The sequence below is a fragment of the Choloepus didactylus genome, chromosome 12 (genome assembly GCF_015220235.1).
Source record: "Choloepus didactylus isolate mChoDid1 chromosome 12, mChoDid1.pri, whole genome shotgun sequence".
NCBI classification, from domain to species: domain Eukaryota; kingdom Metazoa; phylum Chordata; class Mammalia; order Pilosa; family Megalonychidae; genus Choloepus; species Choloepus didactylus.
Genome location: NC_051318.1, coordinates 102,254,045 through 102,276,085, shown reverse-complemented (window position 1 = coordinate 102,276,085; position 22,041 = coordinate 102,254,045). Strand labels below are relative to the sequence as shown.

The window sequence follows — 22,041 nt, the reverse complement described above, 5'->3', positions numbered from 1 at the left end:
TGCTCCTTCTCTGGGAGTCCTGGGCTATTCTCTTTGTTTTTATAAAAATCTTCCCCAGTGGCTATGATTTACTCTGCTTACTGCTCTCCTATGCTCAGGACAACTATTTCATTCCAGCTTTCAGTCCTGGATCTGTCCTGTCGTCCCATGAGTCAGTTTCCCCTTTTTGTGCAGCTTTTCTCACTCTGGTAATTTCTGTGTTTCTGTATCCCAACCCATGGAGACAGATGGGGTCAGTGTTCAAAAACACCTGTTTTTTTGTTCTTGCTGTTTAGGTGAAGCAGCAGTTAGGGACCTGGCTGGGAATGTGTGTAGCTTCTCAGTAATTCTGCTGCAGGATGCTCTGGTCTCCGGGGAACTGTTTTGTATGCAGAAGCTCACCAACCGCTAGGGCCCTACATTGGGTGTATGTGGTTCTCCGGTCTTTATTGCCCTCCAGAGTTCCCAGTGAGATGACTCTACCCTTTTGTTTAGCTGTCTCTAAGGGGCAATTTTCCCAGAAATGTCTTGTGCCACCATCTTGATAACATCAATCACCCAAAACAGGTCACTTTGAAATAACTTCAAGCTTCCATATACTCTCCGCCCTATAATATCCATACCATATGGTTCATTTGGCCATATGGCATAGCTTGAAATATCTCAGTGGATGAGAACTTGAGAGAAACTGTTCTGTGTTTAGACATGTTTCTTTGTTTTTTTTCCTTCCTCCAAGCTATCATTCAAGTTTGAGGACAAAATTAAGACATTTTCCATCATAACGGTGTCAGTTTACCACTCATGAACTTATGTGAAAGTATTCCTAAAGGATTTATTCCAGTGAAATAGAAAGTAAGTTTGAGGTTTAAAAAAATATTTTTAACTACACCAACTGAAAATCAGAAAACATAGTAGAGTCTACATAATTGTATAAACACTAACTATATGGAATAATATTTCCAATGATCTCAACAGGGGAGGTGGCAAGGTCAAAGGAGAGAAAGCTAGTTCTCTTGCTAATGATCTTGTCATAGTTTGGAGCAGGATATAGAAATTTATGTTTAATCTCATTGTCTATTGAGCACTAGAGATTTTAAAACTATATAAATGTAAGGATAAGACCCGGCAATTCCAAACCAAAGTATCTAAGAGAAATGAAAACATGTCCCCACAAAGATTATACTTCAGCATTCATAACAGCATTATTCACATTAGCCCCAAACTAGACACAACCCTAAAGTCCATCAATGTGAATGAGAAAACATTGTGTGCTATATCTACAAAATGGAAACTAAGCAATAAAACAGGAATGAACTATTGATAAGCAACAGTATAGATGAACCTCAAAAACATACTAAGTGAAAGAAGCCAAATGCAAAAGCTTACGTACTATATGGTTAAATTTATATTAAATGCTAGAAAAGATAAAACTGTTGACAAAGCAGATCAGTGGTTCCCTGGGACCATGGGTGGGGGAGGGGATTAACTGCAAAGGGACATAAGGGAGCTCTTTGGAGGAATGGAAATGCTCCATATCTTGATTGTAGTACTGGATATGTAGCTATACATTTGCAATAACTCCTACAAGCATACATGTCAAATCGGTGAGTTTTATTGTGTGTAAATCATACTTCAAAAGTATACGCTTATCTTTAAAATGATAAGAGGAGCCACTAAAAGAATACAAAGAGAATGTATAACTCCAACCACTATATGGGATTGGGGGATGGGATGGGGCTTTCTACTCCCAAGGAAACGTAAGGAGCCTCTGCTGTTTGAGTCTTTCCTAGACCAGGTACCAGACACACGTGTGAGCCAGACTTCAGATGATTCTAGTTCCCAGCTTTCAAGTGGTCCCAGCTGGTGCTAAGTGGAGCCACTCCAGAGGCCTGCCTTACTTTCTTCCCTTTTCCTCAGGGTGTCAGAAGTAGAGCAGTTTCATGCCTGCTTGAAAACTGCTCTTATGCCACCCCCTGTATCTAATCTATGTGCTTGTAACTAAGAGCTTGTAGTAAAACTCTATAAGACCTACTTAAACCACTTGGTACGTGACCCCCTTACATGTCAGGTTTGCTAATGCTGCTGTTTTGCAAAACACCAGAAATGGATTGGCTTTTTTTTTTTAAATTCAGTTTTAATGAGATATATTCACATACCATACAATCATCCATGATGTACAATCAGCTGTTCACAGTACCATCATATAGCTGTGCATTCAAAACCCCACACCAGAAAGAATCAGAGTAAGAATAAAAAATAAAAGTAAAAAAGAACACCCAAATCATCCCCTCCATCTCACCCTATTTTTCATTTCGTTTTTGTCCCCATTTTTCTAATCCATCCATACACTGGATAAGGGGAGTGTGATGCACAAGGTTTTCACAATCACACTGTCACCACTTGTAATCTACATTGTTTACACAATTGTCTTCAAGAGTCAAGGCTACTGGGTTGGAGTTTGGTAGTTTCAGGTACTTACTTCTAGCTATTTGGACTGGCTTTTATAAAGGGGGTTTATGTGGTTACAAAGTTACATTCTCAAGGCCATTAACTGTTCAAGGTAAGGCATCAACAATAGGGTAACTTCACTGGAGAAAAGCCATTAGCATCCTGAAAACCTCTGTTAGCTGGGAAGGCATGTGGCTGGCGTCTGCTTGCTCCCAGGTTGCATTTCAGAAATGGTACTCTCCAAAATACCTGCGTCAGCTTCCAATGGAAATCTTCAAAATGTCTGTCTCAGCTGCAGCTCTGAGGTCCTTCTGTCTGTCAGCTTTTATAAGACTCTGGTGAACTAATCAAGGTGTACACTGAATGGACAGGGCCACACTTCCACGGAAACTTTCAGTCCCAGATCACACCCTAACCAAAGGTGTCACTCACAGTTGGGTGGGTCACATCTCCATAGAAGCAACCTAATCCCAATATCCCAAGAGATTGGATTAAATAGTCATGGCTATTTCTGGGGGACATAATATATCCAAATTGGCATGGGGGAGCTTATGAAATTAAGAGAATCTTCTCTATCAACAAGGTCTGGAATTTGAAACTTATTACAATTTAGGATAGTTAACATTAAGAGTCAAAGGTTATTGGGCATCATATCAATTTAATATTTTGAAAATAGTTATTGTATATACATGTGTTACCATTGCAGACACTTCGCTCTCTAATCAGTTCCAAACTGCTCATTCTGTACTTTATATACTGCAAAGCTGAGAGGTGACGTCTCCAAGTATTTATTACCACTTGGACCATTGCTTTTCCACCCTTTTCTTTTGAGACTGACAACATTCTAATAGATTGGTGGTTCTCAACCAGTGAGCAATTTTGCCTCTTCTCACTCCACTTCTCTCACGCCCACCCCTCCAGGGACATTTTCAATGTCTGGAGACATTTTTGGTTGTCACAGCTAGGTAGGGAGATCCTGCTGACATCTAATGGGTAGACCAGGGATATCTCTAAACATTCTATAATGCACAGGACACTCAACATAGAATTATCCAGCCCACAATGTCAACAGTGCTGAGGGTGAGAAATGCGAACTAGAGCACCGTCCCCTCTGTCCTTGTTAATGCTATCCAATGACTTCCCATACACTTCCTTAACCTCTCATTACATGCACTTTGTCTCTTACTTTAGCAACTGATTCCTAGGCTACAAATGGAATTTGACATTGCCAAGAACTGCTCCACCTCTGAAATCTTAAGCTTTACGGTCTCCAGACCATATTCACAGCTGTTCTCCCACCAGCTTTCCTTCTCCCTTGCTCCCTCTCTTGTTCTTTGATGTCACTTAGACCTCCAATCCCTCAACTGTTCCCTTTTCCCCATCATGACTGTCTAGAAGAGCATTAGAAATAGAAATATCACACAAGCTACATATATAATTTTAAAGTCTCACTGCTAGAGAAGATTATACGACCACATTGGCATCACCTCTGAGTCACTCAGTATTCTTCGTGCACATTAGCTTCCTTTCGTATGCCAATGATGATAATCAAAACTCTTCTTCTCAGAATTTTACTGTATGTAACCGATAAAATTATACAGAGAAAGCTCCGGGGACAACTCAGAGGAAAAAAAACAAAAACAAAACCTGTGCTTTCTTCTTTGACCTCCCTCTTCAGTTTCCTCTTGAAATATTTTGTAATTTGAAATCCCCACGAAGGTGGCGACCCAGAGCCAATCAAGCCTCTGCTTAGTTACATTTCACCAAATACAAAACAAAAAACAAACAAAAAAACGTGCCTTAAACTGACCTCTATAAGATAGACAAATCCCTGTCAAATCAATAGGACTCAAATTAACTTCTTTTCATGTCTATAAAAATCACTGGCCTCCAAAAAATCTTAATGCTGCTGCTGTTTTATGCAAGTGATCGGCTTCCTTGCTGCAGCAAAACTTTTGGTGTCCCAAATGAAATGCTGTCATCTTCAAACTCTATTCCAAATTCCCTCATGACATAACTAATAAACAAATGTAAAAAATTTTCTTCAAAAACTTTGCTACTCACCATAAGATGTCTGCCCCAACAGCCTTAAACTCTCTATAGATGACTTAACTTTCTCTTTCATAGAGAAAACTGAGGCTTCCAAGATTCCTTTTCCTTCTCTAATATCTACCTCCAAACCCATCCTTATCTCCTCCTCCCGTCTCAGGAGCAAATCAGTCTGTCCCTCATTAAGTCCAAGACTAATCCTACTGAAAGCCATCCCTTCAGTCTCAGCTAGACCTTCCTCGTCCCCTCTGCCTCTCATATTTTCAGCCTCTTTCTCCTTCCACTCATTTGTTATTCTTCAATATATAAATATGCCTGAAAGTTCCCAATTAATGAAATATTCTCATAATCTTGTGCTTCTCCCTACCCACAGTTATCCCCCTCTCTCCTTCCCCTCATGGTGAACTTTCTTGAATGTGCCCTACATTCCTTGACTCTTCAGACTGTTCCACCTCAACTTCTGCAACCTGGTTTTTCCCACATCACATCACTGAAACTACTCTCTTCAAGATTACCTGTGATCTCCTGTTGCTAAATCCAAGTGGCCCTCTACACACTTTGTCACTAGGTCAGCTTTTGATGCTGATCATCACTCCAACATCTCTCTGTCCTTCTCCTCTGTGATGTCATACTCTCCTGGTCCAGAGCATGAATGCCAAAAAATAAAAAAAAGAAAAAAAGAAAAAAAGTTTTCGAATGAACTGAAATTTAAGCATGCATCAAAACAAGCCAACTCATAATTCAAGTCATTTAGGGTTATCAAATAGTATGTTGGGCAGTCTCAACTCAGAGTTATCAACCTGAAATATTTTTTATTCATTCTATTAATGGATGTCAACTTTGCATCCAGAGCCTCTTCCCTGCCCTATTGGCTAGTAGGGGAGCTCTAGAGCCATGGGACCGGACCTGGGTTCTAATACTGGATCTACCGCTTATTAGCTGTGGGACCTGGGGCAAATAACTTGATCTCTCTATGCCTTGTTGATCATAATTCTGCCTACCTTTAAGATGGTTTTGAGGATTAAATTAATAGCTAACACTTTTCTAGTGCAAATCTAAACACAACATGTATTGACTCACTTAGAACAGGGCCTTGTCCCTGGTAACTTGTATATGTTACCTATAATAACATTTCATTTTTCCCAGTTGTAAATCAGTTCTGTGGCTCCCCTGGCTGGGTGCCCACAGCTTAGTAGCAGGCTGCATAGAGAAGGGGTCTGCTCTCTTTCTCCCCTCTTCCCCATGCTCTCAAGTCTATGCTTGCTGATAGAACCAGGGAAGGAGTCTCTTTCACAACTGTCCACATTGGTGGGAAAGAAGAGAGTTGGGCACCTGATAACCTCTTCCCTGATGCTGTCACTAACAAGGTGGCTAAAGTCTGTGTCCGTTGCTCAATCCACAGAAGTAATTGTCCATAGAAGCATAAGCTGCAGTGGCATTCTGGGACAGGCATGTACAGAATGGTTTTTTAATCAAAATCAGTCTCTTTTTATTGACTACAAAGAAATCAGTGCAGACATGGCAAATATTGGACATCTGTAACATTTATATAAATGCAACAGATTAAAAAGCCACTGAAATATGCTTACAGTAATATCAGTCCCAAATACTACTTTAAGTTAGGTTTAATTTAAAATCTGAACTCCTAATTGGATAAAACCTATCCTTAAGAGGACTAAAAATTTATGCTACTTTCTAGATAAAATGAAGTGGATGTATTTATTGATAATTGTATCTCAAATAAAGGGCTTGACATAGCATGGCATTCTGTCTTGCTTATGTTAAAGCACCTTGGACTGTTGTGCCTTGGTCAACTATATTTTTTTACTTTACATAATTCAAGGTTAAGAGGATATATTTTAAACCCTAGCTATAGAATTTTAAAATTTATTTCTCAGCAGGTAGACATACATGCAATAGTGTGCTTATTTAAATAGTGATAGCAGTCATTATTGCTTCTTTTACCCTCTATGACAATGATGCAATGATTAGGCCAAATAAATGTAGATTTCTATAAAATGGTAATCATTCATTATTTGATTATAACGTCAAATACAATTCTTGTAATATTTGACAGCTCTGTTGGCCAATGATTGTTTTCATGGGAAATGTACTTCTCCATGTCCCCAATTTCCATCAAACTCTATTATAAGCAAATCATTTACCTGGAAGGATAAATCTTTTAGATTAATAAAAGTAGACATATTCCTACAAATCGGATCGGACTTTTACCACGCCCCTTGCTCTGAGAAAGGCCACTTTTAATCAGAAGTCAGTGCAGTGGTGCATGAGTTGGACAGACATACAGCACAGTTTGCTCAGCAGATATTTATACTACTATCACTTGGATCAGATATTGCTCTGGAGAATGGTAAGATATTGGTTGGTGTGCATAAATCAACTTACGGGGCAAAGGATAAATCACCAGTTCTTAAGCTTTTGGTGCCCTCTAGGCTGTCACTTTTGGAATCCTTTTATCTTTTAGCACTGGGTTAGAAGTAGCTACCAACTTTAAATTATAAGCTTATCTTACATTTGAAACGGTGGGTAATATTTGTACACTGTACATTAGAAATGGTGTGTACAGTTTGTACAATTGCAAAGTGGCAAGTCAAGCTCTAAAAACAACTGATATCCACTGAAATTTGTAACTGGAAAGAACTTCCCTCCTCTTAAATTACCAGCAGAATTATTTAAATCGGCAGTTTTTTAAATAGAAACTTATTTAGAACAATTTGTTTTACAATGAGTCCAATAAGACAACAGGATAAATGATTTTGTAGATTTGTTCACTTACTTTTTTCCCCAACAGCAATATTTATTGAGATAAAATTCACATGCTATAAAATTCACCCGTACAATTCAGTGGTTTTTAGTATAGTCACCGAGTTGTACAACTACCTAATTTTAGAGCATTTTTATAGTTCCTAAAAGAAACCCCAGACTCATTATTAATCACTCTCTATTCTCCCTTCCCTCCAGCCCTTGGCAACCACAAATCTACTTTCTGTATCAATAGAATAGATTTGCCTATTGTGGGCATTGCATATAATGAAATAATAAAATATGTGGCTTTGGGACTTCCCAGAAGATGGCAGATCTGGGAGTTGCAGGACTCACTCCTCTTCCAAAAACAGCTGTTCTAGGGCTCTGGAGACCAGGGGAGTACCGCCCAGCACCCAGGGAAGAGAGGGTAGAAGAGACTGAGAAACAGCAGTGAAGAACTGAGAGTAACTTGCTCAGCTGAGCTCCTGGCACCCATCCCCCACCCAGGAGGCAAGCAGCTTTGGGTCCAGCTGGTCCCTGCCTTGTGGGCTGCTGCGGATTTGGAGGGCTGTGGAAGTCCAACAGCCAAGAACACAGGAGGACATGGCCCAGTACTGATCCAGCTACTGGCCCATGAATTTAGAGCACTGGGTCCCACTGCTTTGGCCCATCCCAGACAGATGTTACCCTGCCTTACTTTCAGCCTGTGTCAGGCAGAGCAGCCAGTGGGGTAAAAATACACTGCACTGCCTTCTTAGGGCTGCAGGGAATAGGTTGCCAGAGAGTGCCATCTGCTGGGCAGGCTAGGGAGGCGCAGCATTGCAGAGATTAAAAAAGGCTTTGTTCATCTTTCCTGACCCTCTCCCCAGGGCCCTTTGGAACAGGTCTGCACCCCCAGTGTGGGTCCCTGCCCTGTTTGGGCTGAGAAATACTTAAGAACCAAGTGGCAAAGAAGAACCTATACAAACCCAGTCAGCAAAAAAAAAAATCCTATGCAAGAGAGAGAAACTAACTTTTAGAATAACCTCACCAAGATAATCAGAGGCCTAGATATCAGCAAAAAATTACAAACCATACTAATAAACAGGAAGATGTGGAACTAATTAAAAAGTCAGATGGGACAGAACTTGGAACAACTAATCAAAGATGTTCAAACAAATCTCCTAAATAAATTCAAGGAGATGAAGGAAATTATGGCTAAAGAGATAAAGGATATTAAGAAGATGCTGGGTGAGCACAAAGAAGATCATGAAAGTATGAAAAGAAACATAACAGAATTAAGGGGAATGAAAGGGACAACAGAATAGGTTAAAATACACTAAAGACTTATCCAGTATATGGACAGATGAGTAGAAAAATGGGGACAAAGATTAAATGAAAAAAAAAGGGTGGAATGGGGTGATGGAATGTTTTAGTGTTCTTTTTTACTTTTATCTATTTATTTATTTTTGGAGTAAGGAAAATGTTCAGAAAGTGATTCTGGTGATGAATGCACATATGATGGTACTGCGAATAATTTATCGTACACTGTGGGTGATTGTAGAGTATGTGAATATATCTCAATAAAACTATTAAAAAATACACTAGAGTCATCAACAGCAGATTTGAACAGCAGAAAAAAGAATCCATGAACTAGCAGATAGAATATTTGATCCTACAGACAGAAAAACAGATAGAGAAAAGAACGGAAAAAATTGAGCAGGTTCTCAGGAATTTGAATGATAGCACAAAGCACAAAAACATGTGTCATGATATCCTGGAAGGAGGAGAGAAAGGAAAAGGGGCAGAAAGAATATTTGAGGAAACAATGGCCCAAAACTTTCCAACTCTTATGAAAGACATAAATATATATATATACAAGCAGCACAATATACTCCAAACAGAATAAATCCAAATAAACTGACTCCAAGATACATACTATACAGACTGTCAACTGCCAAAGACAAAGAGAGAATTCTGAAAGTAAGAGAAAAGTGGTTCTTCACATAGAACTCTCTCAGTTTCTGTTTATTGCTGAATATTTTAAAGACTCCTTCAATTTTGAAGGACAGTTTTGCTGGATAAAGAATTCTTGACTGGCAGTTTTTCTCTTTCAGTATCTTAAATTTATCATACCACTGCCTTCTTGCCTCCATGGTTTCTGATGAGAAATCAGGACGTGGTCTCATTGAGCCTAGATGAAATGGACAATTTCTAAGAAACACATGAAAACCTACGCTGACTCTAGAAGTAATAGAAGACCTCAACAGACCAATTGCAAGTAGGGATTTCGTCAATCATCAAAAACCCAGATGACTTCACAAGTGAATTCTACCAAGCATTCACAGAAGAATTAGTACCAATCCTGCTCAAACACTTTCAAAAATTTGAAGAGGAGGGAACATTATCCAACTCATTCTATGAAGCCAACATCACCTTACCCTAATACAAAAGCCAAACAAAAATACTACAGACCAATCTCTCTAATGAATAAAGATGCAAAAATCCCCAACAAAATGCTTGCAAATCAAATCCAACAGCACATTAACAGAATTACACACCATGACCAAGTTGGTTTTATCCCCACTATGCAAGGGTGGTTTAACACAAGAAAATCAATTAACGTAATTTACAAATCAAAGGGTGAAAACCACATGATCATCTCGATTGATGTAGAAAAGACATTTGACAAAATCCAGCTTCTTTCTTGATAAAAACTCTTTGAAAGATAGGAATAGAAGGCAAATTCCTCAACATGATAGAAGGCATATATGAAAAACCCACAGCTAACATAATACTCAATTATGAGAGACTGGAAGGTTTCCCTCCAAGATCAGGAATAAGACAAGGATACCCACTGTCACCACTGTTATTCAACATTGTGCTAGAAGTTCTACTTAGGGCAGGATAGGCAAGAAAAAGAGATAGAAGAAATCCGAATCAGAAAGGATGAGGTAAAACTTTCTCTATTTGCAGATGACATGATTCTATTTTTAGAAAGTCCTAAAAAGTCTACAACAAAGCTACTAGAGCTAATAACTGAGTTCAGAAAAGTGGTAGGATAAAAGATCAACACACAAAAATCAGTAGTGTTTCTATAAACTAGTAATGAGCAACCTGAGGAAGAAATTAAGAAAAAAAATCCCATTTACAATAGCAATTAAAAGAATCAAATATCTAGGAATAAATTTAACCAACGATGTAAAGGACCTGTAAGCAGAGAACTATAAAACATTGCTAAAAGAAATAAAAGAAGACCTATATAAATGGAAAGATATTCTGCATTCGTGGATTGAAAGACTAAATATTGTTAAGATGTCAATTCTACCCCAACTGATTTACAGACTCAACCCAATCCCCATAAAAATTCCAAGGCTTACTTTGAAGAAATGGAAAAGCCAATTGTCAAATTCATTTGGAAGGGTAAGGAGACCGGAATAGCCAAAAACATGTTGAAAAAGAAGAATGAAGTTGGAGGACTCCCACTTCCTGACCTTAAAGCACATTACAAAGCTACAGTGATCAAAACGGCAAGGTAAGTGTCATCCACACTGCAGGACTCTGTTTCTTTACATGCAAAATAAAAGGCTGGTTCCAGTGTGTCTTCAAGATCTCTCACATCTTTAAAGTTATACCGTTAGTTAAATTGTGTGAGGAAACTCTTAAAATGCAAATATTTCTCTGGGAAACCTTTTGCATCAGTACTGTTTATCCTTAAGACTGACTGCAATTGTTAACTTTTAGTGATTTAATGGCTTGCTTCAGTAACAATAATTGCTTACGATGTGCCAAATACTACTCTAAACTTTTTTTGTATCATCTTTCCTCCTCACTAAACAACACTAGAAGTAGGAAATATTATTATCTCACTTTACCGAAGAGGGCACTGTCAGCACAGAGAGGCTCTATAACATTTCTGATGGTCGGTAAGAAGTGGAGATGTGATTCAACTCCAGCCAAGTGTACTCCAGAGTTCCTATAATTTATATTACAGGATAATCATATATTAACTGATACTTGCTATAGGTAACATACTCAGAACCTACAAATACACCCAGATGTTCTAAACACTATATAAAAAATATATAGTATGTATACAATATATAGTGTAGTGTGTGTGTGTGTATGTGTGTGTATATGCGCATATATAAAATCAAAATATAATCCCCACAATAATCCTTGTCAGGTAGGTACATGGTTTTAAACAGAGAGGTTTAGTTACTTGCTGTATTAATTCCCTATGGCTGCTGTAACAAATCACCACAAACTTGGTTTGACAGTCCTGGAGGTCAGAAATACAAAACAGAAAACTAATAAAGTGACTTGTAAATTCCCCCAAAGTGGGGATCACCTGTGAGATACCAGCTAAGAACAGAAGGCAAGCACAGGGACCAGCCCTCTGGGGGCGGCCAGTCCTCGGTTCACAGGTTCCCACACCCTCGACACCTGGGACCCCAGTCTGCCCTATGGGCCTCACCTGGAGTGGCCTCACCTGGAGTGGCCTCACCTGGAGCAGGCACCTGAGCTGTGTCCCAGGCCCACGGGCTGTGTTCCTCCTTGTGAAGGCTCTAGGGAAGAATCTGTCCTGCTCCTTTAGTTTCTTGGGACGCTCAAGCAAAACCGTGAGATGGGTCATGTTAAACAATGGGGATTTATTTGCTCATGGCTTTGAGGCTAAAAGAAAGTCCAAATCAAGGCGCCTGTAAGGTGATGCTTTCTGCCTGAAGACTGTGGTCTTTTGGGGCTGTTTGAGGGGGTGATTTTTGGTCCTTGGCTCCTCTGTCACATGCCAGCCTCTCCTGGCCTCATCCTTCTTTTCTGGTTGGGTTCACTTTCAGTTTCTGGCTGCTCCCTGCAGCTTTGTCTATGTCTGAATTTCACTCTGCTTATTAAAGGACTCCAGTAATAGGATTAAGACCCAACCTGCTAAGCGATTTAGGGATTTTTTTTTTTTTTTGAAGTAATGAAAATGTTCTAAAATTGATTGGTGATGAATGCACAATTTTGTTGACTATACTAAAAGCCATTGATTGTACACATTGGATGGATTATATGGTATGTGAATATCTCAATAAAACAATTTTTTTTTTTTTAAAGACCCATCCTGATTGTCAGGGGGCAGGGGGACACACCTTAACTCAACCTCATCAAAAGGTCCTACTTACAATGGGTTCACACCCACAGGAATGTATTAAATTTAACAATATGACCACAATCAATTTTAGAACATTTTCATTGCTCCAGAAAATAGATAAATAAAAAAAAAACCCAAATTTATGATGAATGCACAACTATGTGATGATACTGTGAACCACTGATTGCATATTTTGGATGGATTGTGTGGTGTGACTATATCTCAATAAAATTGCATTAAAAAATAAAAGGATGATCTTACTAAAAAAAAAAAAATTAAGAACATGTTCTTCTGCGGTGCATTAAGCTTCACAGCACCACACTTGCCTGTTCCAGCCTCTTAAGACCACCTGCATTCCTCGGCCGTGACCCCTTCCTCCATCTTCAAAGCCAGCAGTGAAGCACCTGCCCATCTCTTGCCTTTGACCCCCTCTTCTGCTTTCCTCTTCCACTTTAAAGGACCCTTGTGATTATACTGGGCCCACCAGGATAATCTCTTTATGTTACGGTCAGCAATTGATCAGCAACCTTAATTCCTCTTTGCTTGCCTTGTAACCTAATACATCCAGAGGTTCCGGGGAGTAGGATATCTGTCGACGTTGTGCCCAGGGCACCCAGCTAGTAAGCGCTCCTGCCCCGGAAGCGTCGTCCATACAGGCTGTCAGCCTAAACTGGATGCAGAGCTCACGTTCCTGGGAGGTGATGGGGGAGCAATTGCTCTCAATATTGTTGTCATCATTCTACAAGCGTTGAAACCCGTCCTTCGTAGGCCCGGCTTCTCCGAGAACGGCGCCTCCCGCCAGACCCCGGCAGGCTACCTTGGCCGATAACCAGAGAGACGACTCACCAGGGCCGGACCCGGAAGCGCGCGGAGCTCGCGGAGGAGGTGCCGACTGGGGCGCAGGCGCAGAGGGTGAGTGGTCCCCGGGGGTGTGGCGACCGGTTCTGGTCGGCTCCGGAGGGTCGCGGCTTGGGGGCTGGAGAGCCGGGCGGTACCGCCCCAGGGCGAGGCGCTCGGGGACCCCTCGGCCTGAGCCGCCAGCTGTGCGCGCCCCTCGCTCCGCCGCAGCCGGTGGGCCTGGGGCGCAGCGCAGGTGTCCGCAGGTTGGGCGCCCGCTGCAGGTGAGGCCGCTGCAGGTGAGGACCGCGGGGCAGAGTGATTTCCGGGGCGCGAGGGTGCGGGAGCCTGTGAACTGCAGGCTTCCAATCCTAGCTAGGGAATTTACAGATCACTTTCTTAGTTTTTTCATTGGTGTAGGCGGTCAATACCCTTTTCCCAAATTAGGCGTCTGTCCAGTCTTGTAATGATCTTATGGATGTAATATTGAGGAACAGGGCAAATATGGGCAGAAAGGACCAAAGGTGGTTATTAGCTAAGGAAAGTGTGGTTGCTTTTGCTTGTCATTTGCTGTCCCAGAGGTAGAATAAAGGCCTCGGGGATGGGAGGTCGGAGTGGGAATAAATTCGGGAAAATTTGGCCTCCTTGCTAAGTCGTGTAATATCGGGTCAGTTAGACTGGAAAAGGTAAAGGACTTTTTTCTTCCAGGTAGCTAAATAATACCGAAATACCGAATGTTCTTAGAAAGAACTGTTTCTGAGAACAATGCATCCGATTTGGTTATATGGAGAAATTATTTCTAGGGTTTTCTGGTAATTCTGTAATAAATAGGAATACAAACTGGCAGTTTCACAGCCTGGGAAATCTTTACAGACATTATATTTTAGGTTTCGATTTGCATTTTGCTTTACTGGCTGTGCTTTCTGAGCCTGTTAATTCTTTGTAGTGTGATGTGTTTTTTTGCTTGTTTGTTTGTTTTTAGTAAAACTCAAAGTAAGCTTTCTGAAAATCGAATTCATCTCTGGTTTTTCTCTTGTAATTAAAGAAAAATTGCATCACATTTCTAAAGTTTTTTTTTCTTTTTTTAAAAACTTTATCAAAAAGTTAAAACAATAAAAAAAATTTCTAAAGTTTTAATAATAATAGCTGCCATTTATTCGGGGCCTCTTATATGCCAGGCACAGTGTTAAAAACTTTATATCTGTTCTCTCTTATGTATTAAATAATCCCTCTACCCGTTCATCCTGGAAATAGGGATAGGGAGACTGACGTTCAAAGATTCATGCTGCCCTTTAACATCTCTTCTTCGTCCCAGGCCCTTCCAACCCAACATGTCCAAAAAGGAAAACATCTCCTTTCTCCCCCATGCGTTTTGCCACCCCCATTATTCCAACCCAAAAAATCAAACAAACAGAACACCAAACACACAACTCCTGTACCTTTTCTCTTGTACCAGCCATTTGGGAGTGAACCTTGCCTCTTTCTCCCTATTTGTTCCCCATAATCTTGTCAATTATTTCCAGTTTTCACCTCCCTGTTCCATGCCATCACTGTTTTCCTGCCTTTTCTGTTATTGGAGCCTCCTAACTGCCCCTCCTGCCCCTCCCCCATCTGGTCCATTCAGTCTACAGCCAGAGTGAATGATTTTTCTAATATGCAAATATGATTATAACTTGTTTAAAATCCTTTGGAGACATCCCATTAATTACCCTGAGGACCAAGTCCAGCCACCTAAACATGGCCTACAATTGCCTTTGGATAAGCTCCCATCTGCTTAACCAGCCTGGTACAGTCTTGCAATTGCTTGAACTGACACAATGTCTTTTTCTGTCAAATGCAGGATTCCATCTGCCTTGATCACTCTTTTCCATCCTCTTTGTCTAGCCAACTTCCATTCATCATTCAGTCTTCAGTTTAAAAATCATTTTCCCAACTCCCCTAGACATTCCTGCTGCATGCCGTCATAGCTCTTTAGGCCAAGCCTGACCATCCTCCATATTTGCAAAGGTCTGTGCACCCCTGCATTGGTGCCTCCGTGACGGCAGGAACCACAGGGGGTTTGTTCAGGATTATAACATCTGGCACAGGGCTGGTGCCCAGCGTTTCTCAGTTGAATGAATAAAGGAATAAGTTGCTGTTGTCCTACAATGGTAATTAGAGCTACTTTTAATTAGTTAACTTTGCCCTTTGAAGAGAAATTTGATCCTCAGATGTTTCTGTGTTTGACCGTAGTTTGGTTGAGCCGGTGGTGATTCCGTGGGTGGAGGCCGGCGGTGTGGACGGCGCAGCATGGACGACTACAGCGTCCTCCGTGTCATCGGGGAGGGCTCCTTTGGCAGAGCACTGTTGGTCCAGCAGCAAAGCAGTAACCGGATGTTTGCCATGAAGGAAATAAGGCTTCCCAAGGTCATTGCTAAATAAATTAGCTCGTGTTGAAAGTGTACATTCAGTTTGTGGAGAACGGGTCCTCCATATTTAACACGGAATTTCTCCTTCATGCAAAAGATGTAATTGGTTTATTCATTAGCCTTACAAGGTCTTGATATATTTTATGTGGTTCTTAGGATACTGTAATTAACAAAAAAGAAGAAATATAGTTAAAATTTGGATGGTGATTGCTGTTTATTTCATTTCCATGAGCATAATTGGCAATAATTTCCTAATTCGTATACCCAAAGGCGTCTGAAATCCTTGCCAAAAGCAACTCAGGTACAGTATTATTGAAAAAGGAACATAAAAATACAGCAAAGGATGATAAAAATGGGAAATTTTGTGTTATGCATACGTTACCACAATACGAATTAAAAAAAAAAATACAATGACGACAAAGACCTAAAATGCTAATTGTTCTAGTTTGCTAATGCTGCTGGAATGCAAAACACCAGAGATGGATTGGCTTTTATAAAAGAGGGTTTATTTGCTTAAACAGTTACAGTCTTAAGGCCATAAAGTGTCCATCAGCAATCGGGTACCTTCACTGGAGGATGGCCAATGGTGTCTGGAAAATCTCTGTTAGCTGGGAAGGCACATGGCTGGTATCTGCTCCAAAGTTCTGGTTTCAAAATGGCTTCCTCCCAGGATGTTCCTCTCTAGGCTGCAGTTCCTCAAAAATGTTGCTCTCAGTTGCAGAGTATTTGTCCTCTCTTAGCTTCTCCGGAGCAAGAGTCTGCTTCCAATGGCCATCTTCAAAATGTCTCTCATCTGCAGCCCCTGTGCTTTCTTCAAAGTGTCCCTCTTGGCTGTAGCAGCTTGCTCCTTCTATCTGATCTTATATAGTACGCCAGTAATTTAATTCAGACCCACCCTGAATGGGCAGCCCAACAACTCCATGGAAATTATCCAATCAGAGTCATCACCCACAGTTGGGTGGGGCGCATCTCCATGGGAACACTCAAAGAATTACAATCTAATTAACGCTGATAGGTCTGCCCACACAAGATTACATCAAAAACAATGGCATTTGGGGGGACATAATACATTCAAACTGGCACACTAATCTTTGTTATCAAGGGCATCAATTATATGTTTTATTTTCTGGTAAGTTGAGGAAAGTGCCAATTTACAACTATCACTGTGTATCATAGTTGTGTGAAAAAATCCGTGACATGAAGTCTGTTTTCTCATGTTTCGATCAATTAAAAAAATACGTTTTATTGAAGTTCTCAGAAAGATTTTCCTTTTTTTCCACTCAAACTTGGTTCTGAAACTTGCATGTGCATCAGAATCACAGCCCAGAGTTTCTGATTCAGTAGGTCTTGGGTAGAACTGCACATCCGCATTTGTAACAAATTCCCATTGGTGCTGATGCTTCAGGTCTGGGAACCTGAGCTGGTACATGACCAATGGCAGTTTCTTGATTGTAAGATAAGCCATTCAACATTCCATCCCCATCAAATAAGTTAGGGGATAAAATCTATTTATCTTGTTTTGTTTTTAAGGGGTTAAACAGTTTTGGAAACTTATTTTGCCTATTGCCTTTTTCCATCCTTGATGCAATAGAACAGCAGTATATGCTTTTCTCTCTGGGCCAGTGGACTGATACAGCAATGCACACTCAAACATGAAGTCCTTAGATTTTTCTTTTAAGGATATACTACCTGATAGCATTCTGGATTGCCAAGTCGGGTTATGCTTAGGCTGATCCTAAAAACTTAGCTTACATTCTATACTTGTACAAGGGGTCAGTGCAAGCATGTGAAGTATAGCCATAGTTGAAAAATCCCCTCATGTTTTCTCTCTGAGTTTGATAAACTTAAGTTGAGTCAAAGGGCAGTGCTACCAAACTGCATCTAGCATTGAGGTATTGTACAAACTATAATATATTATTGTAAAGCTATCTATTTTTAAATGCATTTTTAAAGTTACTCTCATTGAAAATGTTTTTCTAGACTTTATCTGAAATGCAGAATTCTAGGAAGGAAGCTATTCTGTTAGCCAAAATGAAACACCCCAATATTGTTGCCTTTCAAGAATCATTTGAAGGTAAATATGAATTCTCCCAAATATGTGCATTTCTGACTTTGATTTCTGGCCACTGTGGCTTTCCTAAAGAGTCTTTCATTTGTTTTAGCTGAAGGACATCTGTATATTGTGATGGAATATTGTGATGGAGGGGACCTAATGCAAAAGATCAAACATCAAAAAGGAAAGTTATTTCCAGAAGATATGGTAAGAGACTGACTCACATAGTTTCCCTCAAGGTTTCAAAGCAACTCTTCTCATAAAATTTTTGCAAGTTAAAATAAAAGCACTGTAAGAGATTTCAAATAGAGTTGAGAGGTCATTCTGGAGGTTACTCTTATGTAAGCTTCAACTAGATATTGCAGATTGCCACAGTATGCCAAGCCCCAGTCAACAGTATTACTGAAAATCCTAGGGAGTGCCCTGTGCTCTAAGTCTCTATGAAAGTTTTTCTTAGTAAGTTTATTCTTTCAGAAACTTTAGGCCTCCAGATTGATCCTATGCCAGATGTACCAGTCTCTTCAAGAACATAAAGCAGTTCCATTCCTCTACCTGAAAACTCCAACACCCCTTTCCAGCACAAAGAAGTTAAAATGGTCATTACCCAATGTAGTTATTTTAGGTTATTTGTTTTTCTTATTCCTTTGTTTTGTTTTGTTTGAAATGGTTTTTTTTTTTAATTTTTTGATAAATAAAGTTTAAAAAAAATGGTCATTGCCCAGTTATCCCTAAAGAATAATTAATTGAGAGGGGGGAGGTGGAACTGAAAAATTAAGATTTAACAAATGACTGTGACTACGGACTCACCATATAGATAAATCTTTTCAGTGTCTATTGTTTTGGAATAGCCAGAAGGAAATACCTGAAGTTGTTGAACTGTAATCCAGTAGCCCTGATCTTTGATGATGGATTGTATAACTATATAGCAAAAAAAAAAAAAAAAAAAAGTCAGTTTGTATGGCTCTACTTCTGGATGTTTTGTTCTGTTCTACTGATCTCTCTCTCTCTCTATATCTGACAATACTTCACTCTCTTAGTTAATGTACTTCTATTATGAGTCTTAAAATTGGGAAGAGTGCAATACCAGTGGTCAATAAGGAGTGGGGTAAGGGGTATGGGATGTTTGGGGTTTTCTTTCTTCTTTTTCTGGAGTAATGCAAATGTTCTAAAAATGATCATGGTGATGAATGCACAACTATGTGATAGTGCTGTGAACCAATGATTGTATACTTTGGATGGATTGTATGGTGTGTGAATATATTTCAATAAAATTACATTAAAAAATTAAAGAAAAATAAAAGCATTGGTATCTGAATTACCTGACACACTAATAGAGACAACTGATAAGTCAGGAGGATGTGGCTGCTTGAAACATTTTTAGGAAGTAAAAATTGATATGTTATAAAATATCAAGGAATAAAATTTCCACATTCAAAAGAATTTTAAAAATTGAATTACTCATTGTCTTTTGCCCTAGATATACACACATTTCAAATGTTGTTTTTAGTTGTACTGAAATTTTAGGAAGTGGTGCATTTTATTTTGTATTATTAGATCATCAGAAGAATGAAGCCTGCCATTTTGTTTCTTTAAAGTACCTATTCTCAATCTTTTTGTTCTTAAGGTTGGCATATTCCCTTTACTGTCTTTTTTTTTTTTTTTTTTTTTTAATTCAGGGCCCCTTGTAGTTCCATATGAATTTGAGGATTGACATTTCCATTTCTGCAACAAAGGCCATTGGATTTTTCTTTTACTGTCTTTTTAATGGAAAATTGAAAATTGCATACTAAATATTTTGTAAAGAACTGACCATGGAAAATATTTAAATAAACAACTTCAATGGGGCTTAGTTTGATTTAGGTTATAACATGTTATAAAAGTATAGTGATGAAGTCTTTGTCATTTAGAAGTTGTGTTGTTAAACACATGGGTTCCATGAGAAGGCAGTCAATCTCGTCAAATGGGTGAATCTCCATAGTTAAAAAGAAAAATCTTCAATTTGATTTTGCCCCCAAGGCACCTGGAAATTCTGGGTTCTATTGAGTAGGCATTTATGAGCAGACAATGCTGACCTCAAAGGACTGGTGACAATGTAATGAAATCCTTTAATGTTAATTTATGGATAATCTGAAAAAGTACATGAAAGTCTGAGATAGTGATTGCGCTATAAAAAGGCGTAGCTTAATCATTTCTTAGTGGTGGACTACCTTAATATACACATTTAAGAAGGACTTTAATTAGGTTGAATACAAGAAAAATATTATGGATGTTTCATTAAAATAGATTGCTTTTTGGACTATGCATAAGATATTGGAACATGGGATTTTATTCTGAATTTCCTCAGGCAACACTGAACCTTTGTTCAACTATGTAAATGTCAGGAGTTATATACTGATAGAATACCATGGTCTGCCTAAGGCCTAGAGACTATTCTTTGGAATTTAGTTGATGAACCAGTTATTGCGTTGTTGTAGATTTTGCTTCCTTTCTTCTCACAGATACTTAATTGGTTTACACAAATGTGCCTTGGAGTAAATCACATTCACAAGAAACGTGTGTTACACAGAGATATCAAGGCCAAGGTAAGTGGAGTACATTTTGAGGACTTAGAAGAAACTATGTTCTTCAGTCTTTTTTTTTTCTGTTAGTCCATTTTCTTTTGGCACATTTTAATTTAGTTTAGAAATACTTGTCAACCTTCTATTTATACTAGCCAAATAAAACATACCTGAAAAAAAAATCATTGTAATATCTTTAGTAGTATATATTAATATGTTCTAAGCTCTTTTAGTGATCACTCGCTGAGTGCATAAGCTCCCTGGTGGAAAATAATTGTTTTAGTTTTCTAGGCTGCTCAAAGCAGATATCATGAAATGTATTGGCTTTAACAAGGGAAATTTATTAGCCTACAAGCTTACAGTTTTGAGGCTGATAAAAATGTCCAAATCAAGGCATCATCAAAATGATGCTTTCTTCCCAAAGACCAGCTGCTGGCGATCCTTGGTTCCTCTGCCACATGGCAAAGCATATGGCGGCATCTGCTGGTCTCTCTGGGTTTCATCGCTTTCAGTTTCTTGCTTCTGTGGTTCTTGCTCTCTTTGTCTGAATTGCATTCTCTTATAAAGGATTCCAGTAGGAGGATTGAGACTCACCCTGGGCCATGCCTTAACTGATGTAACCTCATCAAAAAGTCCTAGTTACAATAGGTTCACACCCATAAGAATGGATTAAATTTAAGAACATGCCTTTCTGGGGGTTTAGGACCTGGTCCTGCCACATGGGGTTCTCCTGACTCAGGTTCCCAGTTGGGCATTCAGGGTCTGCTGATGCAACCTGAAACCCACTTGCTAGATTTCTAAGCAGTAGTCCAGAATTCCCAAGGATGGGGTTGCCCCTGAAGGGTCTTGTCTTTTGTGTTCCATCAAGGGACTCGGCTCTCAGCACATCCCCCTTAATCTCCATCATCGGCAGGCTCTGAAAGACAGCGGCTTTAATTGCATTAAGTTTGAATGCTGGAAGACATGATCTGAGCTCTTCTGTTTTAATGCAGAATATCTTCCTCACCCAAGACGGAAAAGTAAAATTGGGAGATTTTGGATCTGCACGTCTTCTCTCCAAGTATGTATCTTGATTCTATGGCAGTGAGAATAATCAAAATGTGATTCTTATTCCGGAATGCCCTGTAACCCTTCTTTGCCTTTTTATGGTTTTAGCCCCATGGCATTTGCTTGTACATATGTGGGAACACCTTATTATGTGCCTCCAGAAATTTGGGAGAACACGCCCTATAACAATAAAAGGTAAGTGATGTCCTTCTTTGATGCAAGGGTGATTGTTTAGTGACAGGGATTCTAGCCTACCAATGATGCTGGAATCTGTTGCCACCCTTGAAGTAGATGCATGGAGCATATTGGCTTTTAAAAAATACATCTGAAAGCAGTATGGAATCTATATTCCCTGGCTTCTAGATGAAAGTCATAGTTTTCCAACTTTTTTTATACAGAGCTGAGAAGAGCTACATGTAAATTCTGAAAGATTGGATAAACATGTCTAGAAATAATTTGAATTACATCAGAGGTTCCCAAACTTTGCTGCCCATTAGAATCTCTTGGAGAGCTTTAAAAATTCCCAGCAACCAAGTTGCACCCCTTACCATTTAAATCAGAATGTCTGGAGGCAGGAAACAGGCATCAATATTTTTTAAAGATCACCAGGTGATTCCCCTATGTAGCAAAATTTGGGAACCACTGGATTACATCATTGAGTCATCATTTACAGGACCAGATAAATAAGCCCTGGATTGATAGGTTAATGGATTGCAGGAAGAGAATATGAAGATCTTATGATTTAAAACAGTGTTTTTTCTGGATATAAGTCATATATGCCCA

At 39.4% G+C, this 22,041-nt stretch overlaps 1 protein-coding gene across 4 annotated transcripts in view; it reads left to right on the top strand.

Annotated features, from left to right (window-relative positions):
* The first annotated feature begins 13,265 nt into the window (after positions 1-13,265).
* Positions 13,266-22,041, top strand: part of NEK3 (NIMA related kinase 3) — a 56,702-nt gene continuing 47,926 nt past the window's right edge. For 3 of the 4 annotated variants that reach the window (XM_037800124.1, XM_037800123.1, XM_037800120.1), the window contains exons 1-7: positions 13,266-13,491; positions 15,425-15,598; positions 17,581-17,674; positions 17,763-17,860; positions 20,152-20,235; positions 21,204-21,271; positions 21,367-21,453. In XM_037800124.1, coding sequence (XP_037656052.1) covers positions 15,482-15,598; positions 17,581-17,674; positions 17,763-17,860; positions 20,152-20,235; positions 21,204-21,271; positions 21,367-21,453 — 548 coding nt within the window. In that variant the 5' untranslated portion in view covers positions 13,266-13,491; positions 15,425-15,481. The remainder of the gene's footprint in view (positions 13,492-15,424; positions 15,599-17,580; positions 17,675-17,762; positions 17,861-20,151; positions 20,236-21,203; positions 21,272-21,366; positions 21,454-22,041) is intronic. The other variant, XM_037800122.1, reaches the window with a different exon arrangement.